The sequence below is a fragment of the Galeopterus variegatus genome, unplaced genomic scaffold (genome assembly GCF_000696425.1).
Source record: "Galeopterus variegatus unplaced genomic scaffold, G_variegatus-3.0.2 Scaffold1072, whole genome shotgun sequence".
Taxonomy (NCBI): domain Eukaryota; kingdom Metazoa; phylum Chordata; class Mammalia; order Dermoptera; family Cynocephalidae; genus Galeopterus; species Galeopterus variegatus.
The window spans coordinates 312,813-325,574 of NW_007727183.1; the positions used below are offsets into that span (position 1 = coordinate 312,813).

The 12,762-nt window shown below is 37.4% G+C and overlaps 1 protein-coding gene across 1 annotated transcript in view; it reads left to right on the plus strand.

Moving 5' to 3' along the window:
• Window positions 1-12,762, plus strand: part of MAP3K4 (mitogen-activated protein kinase kinase kinase 4) — an 89,087-nt gene that overhangs the window by 4,958 nt on the left and 71,367 nt on the right. The window contains exons 2-3 of the mRNA XM_008574605.1: window positions 9,858-10,844; window positions 10,966-11,348. Coding sequence (XP_008572827.1) covers window positions 9,858-10,844; window positions 10,966-11,348 — 1,370 coding nt within the window. The remainder of the gene's footprint in view (window positions 1-9,857; window positions 10,845-10,965; window positions 11,349-12,762) is intronic.

Consider the following 12,762-nt stretch of genomic DNA (forward strand, 5'->3'; position numbering starts at 1 on the left):
CATCTCTCACTCTCTTTTTCCTTTTCTCCCTCTGTTCTTCCCTTATTTCTCCTTCATTCTTTCCATTGAATCAGAATTTGAGTGACTTCATAGGCATGTACTGTTTTAGATGATGAGTAAGACCTAGTCCCATCTCCATTAGGGAGTTCACAAATAACAGGCAGTACAACCTAGTGTGGTAAGACTGGGATGGAGGCTACTGTGGGTGCTCATGGAGGTGGGGGGGGTGGGTAATTGAGAAGGCCTGGGGTTGGGGAGACTTCTGCAACAAGTGACATTTGTGTTGTGACCTCAAGGCTGAGTCAGGGAGTCCAGTATTTTAAACTAGCATGTAATTCATGATATCTATTGCCCCCTCAGTATTTTGAAGATTTTTTCAGAATTAATTAGATTGGTCAGATTTATTTTAAAAGCTTTCCAAGGAAATGTGAACTGGCACATTATTTCTTTAAAGCAAAGGCTCCCTGAATCATAATATTATCTTTAGAACTGCAGTCAAAGTTGGACTCATCTTTTTCACAAAAGTCACCAATAATATTTACATTTTTCTGGTTATCTACTGCTGTGTTACAAACTACCTTAAAACTTAGTAGCATTAAAGAGCAACTTTTATTGCTCGCAATTCTGTGGTTCAGGTATTTAGGCAGGGCACAGGTCATCTCTGTCCCATTGTGTCTGGAGCCTTAGCTGGAGTGGCTCAGTTGGCTGGAAGTGTTGTCCTGACTTGGTGGAAGCCCTAAGTTTGAGCCCTCTGTTCTTCTCCACATGGTGTCTGGTGGGTCTCAAAGGTCCAAGATCGGTTTTTCACTCACACGTCTGGCACCTGGGCTGAGATGGCAAGAACAGCTGAAGGCTGACTGGCATGTTTTCTTTTCACATAACCTTCCACATGGCTAGCCTGGGCTTCTTCACAGCGTACTGGTCCCTGGGTATTTGGACTTCGTACATGGCAGCTGGCTTCCCTCAGAGCAAGTGCTTTAAGAGACCAGTGTTACGAGGTTCTTATGACTTAGCCTCAGAAGTCATGCAACTTCACTTCTGCATTCTTTAGTGACACGGGGCTGGTCAAAAGTCAGTGTGGGAGGGGACTACACAGGGCAACAGTACCAGTAGGTGTGGTTCACTGGCTGTCTTAGGAGACTAGCTCCTGCATACACATCTGGTAGGTCATATGTCTTTGCTCCCTCTAGCCCCTCTCTCCCTCATAAATGAAAAAATCATCAGGAGCATCCCTGAAGGAATATAAGGACATGAAAAGGTAACTGAGGGTACTGTTCAAAGGAGGAGACAGTAACCAGTAATATTTAGTGATGGTAGCCATTGTCATGAACTGATTACATGGATATGATTCTTGAAATATTATTATCATAGACTCACTATTAATACTACAGGTTTACTTTTTATAATTGTAAATTCAGATCTTGAGAAAATTGGTAGCATGAACTGTGGTTAGGCTATTGCCCATAGGGCACCAATTAGTGCATATTTTGAGTTTGATGCTCATCCTGGTCAGAGAGTTGAGTGTACGGCTAGACTTGAGGTGTCCAGGATGAACAGTACTCCTCTGTGTTATTTAGTCGGTGGGGTGTTGGTAGTGGCATTCATACGATAAGTGCTAAAGCAAGGGGGAGAGAGTGGTGCATACGTGTGATTAGAAATCTGACTCTTATTGAAATTATTTGATGGAATTATAATAGTGCTGAGTTCCTGAAGACCTTTACCAGTGATATGTTGGAATGGTAAATATACAAACAGAAGAAATAAGAGAGAAAACATTGGTACTAAGAAGAGCACCTGTATAATAATAAGCTCTTTGTTTTGTAAAGATGAGAGAGATGCATACCATAATACAATATCTGGAATTTTACAAAATTAGTTGGATCAGAATATCCAATAAATGGTATGACTGCTTTTTGTCTACTTAGCAGTAGGTGGAGGCTGTCTCTTTCTGTGTAAGCACATTTAAACTAAAGTATTCTTTTGATAACCACAACCATTTTCCTTATTTTTCAATAAAAAATACTGTTGTGGGGAGCATCTTTGTTCATATATCTTTGCACATATGTGGAGTGTTTTTGTAGACTAGATACCTAGTCATGGATTTGCTGCATCGAGTTGTATGTACATTTCAAATTGTTAGGTATTGCCCATGTTATTCTTCAAAAGGACTTTTTATATTCCTTCCAACATTGTATGAGTACCTTGTTTCATTGTATCTTCTACATTATAAGTGTTTAAAAATCTGTCAGTCTGCTTTAGTTTAAATTTGCCTTTTCCTAATTTTATAGTTGTCTTTATTCAGAAGAACATAATTGATAATTGTGATTGAATACATGAGGCCAATGTGATACTAGAAATATGAGGCCAGATATAAATACCACACACAAATGTATGTATGGTGTGTGTGTATCTATATAAATACAGATATAGTTTCAGAAATGTCTTACTTGAATTACAGTATTTAATTAAATGCAACCATGTACAAAATGTAAGGAATAAAGAAAGTTAAAATTATCAAAGCTGTATTACTTTATATTCCAATCATGGGGACTGTGAATCCCTTGAAGCTAAATGCAGTTTCTAGTATGTGCATGTGTGCATTTTTCTAAGTAAAGAGACCATGGAGTTTTCATCAGATTCTCAAATGCAGTCTGTGACCCAAAGAAGTTTAAGAAACAGTGACCTAGATAATATTTACCATACATTTAGCTATATTTTCTTCTCAAAACAGCTCATCCTGAGATGTGTTATGTTCAAAAGGTAAAGGTGTCAGATGCATAGTTAATTCAAAATTAATGCTCAAGCTACAAGGTCCAGTCCACACTAGCCGAGAACAGAGACACTCCTCTAACTCCAGCCACATATGTTGGTTTTACAGAAAACTGACTTTTAAAAAGCCCATAAATGTCAACAGATTTGCTCAATAAGAGTAATGATCTACCTCCGTGCAGGTAGGGGTATAAGGGAGTTGGTGGCTCCTGTGATATGTACCCACCATCTCCCTGTTACTCAATTAGAAGCTGATCTCAGTGCTGCTGGGCAGCAGGTTCTGCAGGTGGAATTAATGTCCCTAACCCATTGGTGTTGAGTTAATGAAAGGGAAATTATCCCTGGCTGGCTGACTTAGTCAGAAGCTGGGGAGCCACCTAGAGGAGAAGGTGACACAGCCACGGCCAGAGCATTATTAAGTGAAAGAAGGCCTTGGTGGGAGCCACAACTGGAAATGCTGCCCTGGGAGGAGGGTGCAATATCTTATAGCCCAAGAAACAGCAGGGGGACCAGCCCCACCTCCAACAGCTGAGCAACTTGCAGATTCACTTTCCTGGGACCCAATCTTACCACTTGTGGCCAAGTCCATGGGCCCTGACCACAGCCAGAACCTTCCCAGCACCTGCCTGAGGGCATCTAGCTCCAGTGGGAGCTCCCGGACCCCTCTGGCCTTCCCTGGCCCCAGATGTTTGCTCAGAAGACAGATGAGACCCATGACCCACAGGATATAGACACTGAGGAGGGAATGAGGAGGTGAGCCCTGGGATCTGCCTATGTGTTGGACGATGCAGCTGCCTAGGGCTCACTTGGCACCCCAGGCACCAAGGTCTTAGGAGGACCTGCAGCCTTTGCTGCAGCAGCTCTAGACTTGGTGATGCAAGAGCACACAGGACACCTTCCCCAGACATGGTCCCCCATGTGTACCTGGGCACTGAATGAGTCTACTCTCTGTAGCCAGTTCCACTACTGCTTGTGCAAGGCTGCAAGTTCAGTGCCTTGTGTTGGTCCAGCACTCCACGCTGGAGTGCTTCTTGGGGAACTGGCCAGTGGGAACTGGGGCTACACTTCAAGTGTAGCCTACTTGTGATGACAGATGGACGGAGGGTGGACCCCCCCCACATGGACAGACAGATGCCTTCAGGGAGGGGCAAGACCTTCTTTTGAAAGGCTTCCATGTAATTAAGTCAGCTCCGACTAAGAAAAATCTCCCTTTTGATTAACCGAAAGCCAGAGACTTTAATTACATCTACAGATTCACTTCTTAGCAGCAGGGATATTAGTATGTGCTTGAATAATGGGGAGAAGGTATATAATACAACATGGCCATTGTAAGTTGAAAATTACTATTTTATTGGGAAAACTTTCTTACATTTAGTGATGTTTAAAAAGAGTCATTTTTGGCCATTGTAAGTTGAAAATTACTATTTTATTGGGAAAACTTTCTTACATTTAGTGATGTTGAAAAAGAGTCATTTTGGGGCCGGCCCGGTGGCGCACTGGAGAGTGTGCCGCTTGGGAGCGCAGCGGCGCTCCCGCTGAGGGTTCAGATCCCATGTGGAGACCGGTTCCCGCTCACTGGCTGAGCGCGGTGCGGGTGCAACACCGAGGGTTGTGATCCCGTTGCCGGTCCCCGGTACAGGCGCGACACTGAGGGTTGTGATCCCGTTACCGGTCAGTAAATAAAGACAAAAAGGGAAAAAAAAAAAAGAGTCATTTTGTGTAAAGACTGTATTTGAGTATTGGTATTTTGTTCTGTGATTTTTACTATTTATAAATAGAATATATCTGTAGAATCAGTTTTTTAGTCACTGAGTAACTTTTTTTTTTTTCAGGTAGCTTATTAAGAGTTTTGTTTCTGGTCCACGGCTCTGTGACATTTTTTGTGTGTCTTTTCCCCCCTCCCCCCATTTCCCGCTTCCCAATTTTAAATCTTTACCTTTATTGTAAAGCAGGGCTTGACAGCCACAACTCCCTAATTTAAATGTCAGGACACCTTATTTGGAGAGTTTACAACTATATTGATATACTTTATTTTACATTTAATTTGTACATTTAAATTTAACTTATAAGTTTTTAACTTTTTTTTTTAAAACAGTTTTTGTCTTTGATCTACCAAAGTTCTATTTCCAATAGAATTGAAATAATGAGCAATATCAAGTACTAGCAAAGATGAGGAGATGACAGCTTTCATACAAGGCTGGGGGAGTGTAAGTGATCTCAGTCCCTGGGGGAAGTAATTTGTTAACACAATCAAATTGAGGCTGGTTTTATCTTTGACCCAGTAAATCCAGTTCTGGGAATGGACATTGGAGAAGTTCCTGCAAGTGGACACAAGAAGTCCTGCAGAAGGATTCATGTGTCATTCATAGTTTGTGATTTCTGTGTACAATATGCCATCAGGCAGGAAAGCACAAAACAAAGGCTGTTATTGTGGTCGTCTCTCAAATAGCAGAGGACTAGAGATACAGGATAAAGATGAGACCAGCATTGACTGCAGTGTTTTATTTATTTCTATTGATGGACTTAAAATGTTTGCCAGTAAAATGTGTACGAAACTGTATTTTATTCCTTTTTTGCATTTTTCTGATTTTGTTTCCCTGGAAATGTTAAAAATGTTTTTATAATCTAAGCATTAATTTCTGTGTTTAAAAGCTGTGAGGAATATGATAACAATGTGATGGTATCTGGGTAATGATGGTTAGCTCCTTATTACCTACAGGAAGTCAACTATCTGACATCCTAGCTGAGTAACCTACCAGGTAAGCTCTTGAATTAACTGACTGACTACACTTCATTTTATACTTTGATGAGTACCAGAATTTAGCTGTGGTGTTAAGATAATACTTTTGGATAATGTTAAGTCATTACCAAATTATAGCACTTAAGATTTTGATGAGTTTTGGATAGTAATTAGCTAAATATAACTATTTCTTGGTTGGTTTAAGAGAAAGACAGTGAAACCATTTTATCCTTAAATTTTTATTTTCTTTTTAATATAGCAGAAGAAAGTAAATCCAGTTTATTTCATAGTTTGAATAGATTAAATAGGAATTTAAAAGACACCCAAGCCAAAACTCTTTTCAGAGCAAATCTGCCTGTAATCATTATTATCAGCTCCATTTTGTAGCAGTATTATAATACTGCTACAGCCAGATTATAGAGATAGAGCAGATATCTTGATTATTTATATCAAAATTTGTACACATACATATACACACACTAATCTCCCTATCATTAGCAAATATCTCAGGGTGTGTGTGTGTGTGTGTGTGTGTGTGTATGTGTAAATATGTGTTTTTTTGCTAACAGTAGTGAGATTAACAATGTTTGTTTTTAAAGAACATAATACTGCTGTAAAATTGAGCTGGTAAAAATGGTTACAAGTCAGATTCAATCTATATAGCTAGAAAAATGTTTATTGTTAATCAGAGTGGATTTAAATGCATATTTCAGCCTGTTAGTCCAAACTCAGCCTGACTTTAAGGTTCAATTTACGTTTTCAGGCTTCCCATATACAGACTCGCTGCTGCAGCCAAACTCTTTTCTTTTCTGCCTTTTTTTGTTCTTCACTGGCTTGAAACACTCTCTTGCCTTATTTGCTACCCTTATTTAAGCCGAATCCATTCTTTAAGGCCCCAAATCAAGTACTTACTCTTACTTTAAGCTTTTACAGACTAGTTAGCCCACGATCATCTGTCTTTTATGGCACTCAGTATCTTGGCCTTTCCTTGGTCAGTTGGTATTGCCTTGTGAACAACTCTTTGTAAGGGTGGTGCAATGGCACTGCTGTGGGTTAGGATCCCTGTACTAACATTTACCATCTGTCTAACCATCTGTGTTCTGTGGTAATCTCATCAAAATGTTGTTATGAATATTATGACAATCTCTGTAAAGCCCTTACCTGGAAAAGGAGGGGATTGAATAAAGTAGTGTTTCCCATAATGTGGTGCCATTTCAGCCATGCTGAATCAGAGACACTGGGAGTGGGCCCAGAAATGTGTATGTTAGCAGGAACACCAGTGGTTCTTAATGTATATTGAAGTTTGAGAACTTGGGATTAGAAGATCTCTAAGTCCCTTCCGATTGCTAAAATTTGATATTTTAAAACATCGTTGCTCTGATGATCATCTCACACTTGAAGGTAATGAAAGATTATACATGTATTTATGCTTTCTCTTTTGTGAGCTCAAATAAGGCCAGTGTTTTGAATTTGGACAATACATGTATGGGAGAACATAAGAATTGCAAGGACTTGATTTAAAAAGAAAATTTTTTTAAAAATCTGTATTCTATGGAGCCATTTCTAGGTGTAAATGGTGGGAATTCAGTTGAATTCTCTTATGTCTGTTTAAACAAATGTACCATATTGCTTATCATTGTTTGCCTTTGGTTTCATTATGAAGTTATTTATTTATTTATTTTTAATTCTTTTGTGTTCTGATTTGGCAGAAGTTATTGCTGATTGGGCAAAGGAAAAAGTACTTCGGAGGTTTGCTTTAATTGTGCTACTAAAAAAATCACACCATTTAATTTATAGCCATGGGAGATCAGGTGTTCCATTAGTCTTATTATAAACTAGTTTTGTAATCGTGTAATTAGAACTTGTCACATAAAACAGTCTATATGTTGAACTCCTGTACTTTTGATCCATTTTCCTTTTCAGAAGCTCTGTTTGCATTTAACTTTTTGTTAATTGCAGGGAGATTTAGTATTAACAGAATACTGGACAAACAAACCTATTATTAACTGACTTTTGGGTATTGTTAAAAAGTTCCTTAGTCATGTTAGAGCGGGTAAAGTCAAAACATGAAATGCTTGGAGAAGTTACTTATCTAAGTCTAGTTTTTTTTTCCACAGCATCCTAATGTTTCTTCTCAAATCTCCCTTAATTGGTAGCATCTTATGATTTTTTAGAGGCCTACCTGGTCTTCAGTTGCTAGAAATCACTGTTGTGTTTACTCTGTCCATCATAAATATATTATTTGAAAAATATAGCTACTGCTGAGATAAACTAATCAGTATTTTCTTTTTTGCACAGTAGCTAGACTGGGATTTAGGTCTGTTTTAAGCTTGAGAAACATTAGCATCATTGTTTAAGATGTATGAATTTCTATTTTGTGTATTTTTTTCAAAAACAACTTGGTTTTTGTTTGGGGGGTAAAAATAGCTTTCCTGCCCCGTCTTGCTTCTTTCCCAATTTGCCTTTCCTTATACACACAATTGATCCAAATATTAAACCATTTATTTTATGTAAACACAGCATTTCAAAAAATTGTGTAATGTACCATTTTGTATGCTGTAAGGTAGGCTTAACAAGATTTGTATATAACCTATAAAATTACTTTTTTAGACTTGCAAAATGAGATTATGTCTGTACAGAAAAATGGGATTGTGGCATTTTCCTCCCTTAGGTCATTTTAATTGTTGGAGTAAAAACCTAGGCTGAGAAGCTTCATCTCTTAATATTTTCATGGTTTGCCCCCTGGTAAATATAGCTTCATTTTGTACAAATGTTTATGGCCAGTCTTCTAGGGTTATTAAAGTCATCCCACTACTCTCAATTAATTCTTTGTTTTCCTTAGGAACTTTAAATCATTGATTAGAAGAACATGCATAAATTATTGTAATGCTTTTCCCCTGTTCGCTATTAGTTTTAAAGTAGAAATTCTGTGCACACATTCTTTAGGCATTATCGGTAATGCTATATACCACATTAGTTTTATAAAGTTGTTTAAATCATTGATTAGAAGAACATGCATAAATTATTGTAATGCTTTTCCCCTGTTCGCTATTTTAAAGTAGAAATTCTGTGCACACATTCTTTAGGCATTATCGGTAATGCTATATACCACATTAGTTTTATAAAGTTGGATTTTTTTTTATTATAAGTCCTAAACTAATAAAATTGTTTTCATTCTGCAAGTTTTTATTTTCCTTGACTCATAAACCGTTTATTTGGATGCAAAATACTAGTTAATAAAACATTCTCTTCTAGGTCCTCATTGCCTCTCTTCTGCACACTTTTCCTGGATATTCTTTTGTATATCCTGGTATTAAATAATATCTATATATACTAATGATTTCCAAATCAATATCTGTGGATTTCTCTCCTAAGTCCAGTGCTTATATTTTAATTACCTACAGACATCTCCATATGGATGTCCCATAGACACCTCAAATTCAGTGTGTTAGAAACTAAACTCATTATCCTTACCTCCAGTCCTACATACTGATATAATGTATATCATTTTGTGTATTTTAGTAACAAGTATAGTAGAAATTGATACCTTGAAAACTAAAATAAAGGAGCGTTACATTTGGAAGCACATGTCATTTTTGCTTTCAAAATACTATTGCTTAACTAAATAGAAATGAATGGTATGTATGTGCTCTCTTAAGTGTATAAAGAATACAGTGTTAAACAAAACAAAGAGGCAAGAGTAATCTAAAGGATTGGCCTGGACAAATTTTTTATGAACGAGGGTTAATAAGCATTTATAGCTAGAAGCAATAAAATTGTGAAAACATTTCATTAAATGGATTAAATACAAAGTTTTAAGGCATTTAGAAGTAAATACATAGACTTATACCATAGACAAAAATTCCATCATTCTTAAATATTGCTAATTTAAAATATAATAGTAATGATAGTTTTTGTACTAAAATACACATTTAGTTAATGACAAAGTCAGGAATTGGATCTGTTTTCTAATCCAGTCTTCTGTCAGAACCCCCATGTTGCTTATCCCTTCATAAATTGAAATTAATTACTTTTGGAGATTTGATTAAATGATTTGATAACTGCACTTTGTAGTATACAGGTAAATGGCTAGTTTTAGGTTAGTAGTTGAATAAGAGAACCAGCAGGTATGATATAGTAAGGAAAATGGATAAAATCTTTTGAAAAACAGAGAGAGAAATGTTATGTATTTATTATGATTCTTTTAATTTTCAGCATATGTTATGGCTTTTTCCCCCCTCTAATTACAACCTAAAAATATAAGTACATGTGAATATCAGTTTTATTGAAAATATTGAGAGTAGCTTCATATTTTAGAGTTAATATAATGTTCTGTTTTTTTTGATAGAAAAAATGAATGCACCAAATCAGCCTCCACATAAAGACACTGGAAAAACAGTGGAGAATGTGGAAGAATACAGCTATAAACAGGAGAAAAAAATCCGAGCAACTCTTAGAACAACGGAGCGTGATCATAAAAAAAATGTACAGTGCTCATTCATGTTAGACTCAGTGGGTGGGTCTTTGCCAAAAAAATCAATTCCAGATGTGGATCTCAATAAGCCTTACCTCAGCCTTGGCTGTAGCAATGCTAAGCTTCCGGTATCTGTGCCCATGCCTATAGCCAGAACTGCACGCCAGACTTCTAGGACTGACTGTCCAGCAGATCGTTTAAAGTTTTTTGAAACATTACGACTTTTGCTAAAGCTTACCTCAGTCTCAAAGAAGAAGGACAGGGAGCAAAGAGGTCAAGAAAATACATCTGCTTTCTGGTTTAACCGATCTAATGAACTGATCTGGTTAGAGCTACAAGCCTGGCATGCAGGACGGACCATTAATGACCAGGACCTCTTTTTATATACAGCCCGTCAAGCCATCCCAGATATTATCAATGAAATCCTTACTTTCAAAGTTAATTATGGGAGTTTTGCCTTTGTTAGAAATGGAGCTAGTTTTAATGGTACTTCAGTAGAAGGGCAGTGCAGAGCCCTTCAGGGAACAAAGATTGTGGGTTATTCAACATATCATGAGCATCTCCAACGCCAGAGGGTTTCATTTGAACAGGTAAAACGGATAATGGAGCTGCTAGAGTACATAGAAGCACTTTATCCATCGCTGCAGGCTCTTCAAAAGGACTATGAAAAGTATGCTGCAAAAGACTTCCAGGACAGGGTGCAGGCACTCTGTTTGTGGTTAAACATCACAAAAGACTTAAATCAGAAATTAAGGATTATGGGCACTGTTTTGGGCATCAAGAATTTATCAGACATTGGCTGGCCAGTGTTTGAAATACCTTCCCCTCGACCATCCAAAGGTAATGAGCTGGAAGATGAGGGTGATGACACAGAAGGAGAGTTGAAGGAGTTGGAAAGTAGTACAGATGAAAGTGAAGAAGAACAAATCTCTGATCCAAGGGTACAGGAAATCACACAGCCCATAGACAAATGAGCTGGAAGATGAGGGTGATGACACAGAAGGAGAGTTGAAGGAGTTGGAAAGTAGTACGGATGAAAGTGAAGAAGAACAAATCTCTGATCCAAGGGTACAGGAAATCACACAGCCCATAGACACCGGTTTTGATGTCCAATTGCAGGACTACATACCCAAGAAGCTTGAGAGGATTGAATCTGAGGATGATTCTGTTGGCTGGGGAGCACCAGACTGCAGCACAGAAGCAGGCTTTAGTAGACATTGTCTGACTTCTATTTATAGACCATTTGTAGACAAAGCACTGAAGCAAATGGGGTTAAGAAAGTTAATTTTAAGACTTCACAAGCTAATGGATGGTTCCTTGCAAAGGGCACGTATAGCACTGGTAAAGAGTGATCGTCCAGTGGAGGTAGGTTTCCAGTAGGCATTAGTATATTGTCCTTAGTCCTATTATTTATTATAAATTACAGTGTGTGTTGTGTTGATGATTATGTATTTTCATATTCCTGATACTTTAAAGACATAAGTGGCAGTTATTGTAACTTGCAGATTTAAGCATTTCTATAAAGTACTCTGATAAATGGTGAAATGGATCTGTGAAAACCATATAAAGTTTAATGAATTAAGTGCACGGTGGTATGTGTGAGAGGAAAAGCCCAACCATACAAATACAAGAGGAGAAGGACAGGCTAAGTATAAATAAAGAGGGGAGGAAGCCATAATCATGGATGACGAGAAGCGGCATATGAGTCAGTAAAAAAAAGTCAACATCATGCTCAGGTATTTTTAAATGAATATGGCATCCAAGGTCACAGATATAGTTCCTTCTCAATTCTTTGAAATGGCTAACTCCCTTTTGAGTAAACTGTCCAGTTTTGATCATGGTATTTTAAAGAGATGTGTATTACAGAGAAATTTAAGAATGATCAAAGGAAAATGGTGTACAGTACTTGGCAAGGTTAAAGTGTTCAGTGTAGATGAGAGGAGCTTAAGGGAAGTCTTGATTATTAGATACGTGTTGCAATATATGAAGATTTTTGTGTGAGGAAGGTGTCCACTAGAGGAAGTGGCTTGAAAACAGTACAAATTTGGTTTTGATAGTTTGACACCTCATAAATTCCTTATTGATAAGGGTGGTAAAACTAGAAAGGGGCATACTGTGGGATATTGTTCTTGAGTCCAGAATAGTACTTTGTGTAGTAATTTTTCTCTTCTGGCGATTTTACGTGTTTATCTAGCCAAAAGCAAAAACACCCAGATCTTTGAGATCCCTTATACCTATTTTAGTCTGTAATTCTAAGTTTTAGTAGCTCTATACATGCATATATATATACTCGTTTATTGAAGTTAAAAAAACAAATTTATTACACAATCTGGCTTGCTTTGGAGTCAGATGATAAAACAGAAGGCATTTCTTTAAGATGGGAAGCATCTAAAAAGAACCTGAGTTGGCAAGATTTTAATTCTTAGCAGGAGGAGTCAAGCATTCACAAAAATATAGCAAGATGTTTACAAAATGACCCAACACTTTGTGGCTGTATTTTAAAAGGTTAGTTTACTTCTCGTGTTATTTTGATTAGACAACTTAAATACGGATTTATCTATGTCATTTTCTTTGAACAGTACTTTAACTTTCTGTATGACATGAATGATTTTTTGTTGTACACCTTTTTATTAGAGCAAATGAGCTTTTTTCCTTTTAGTCCATGAATAACTGTAGTAAGATTTCACTATAGTGCAGGTTTCAAATAAGAGCTAAACTGTAGATATGTCATAAGGATTTGCTGTATACTTCAGATGGTGAATAACTTTACTCTGGTCTG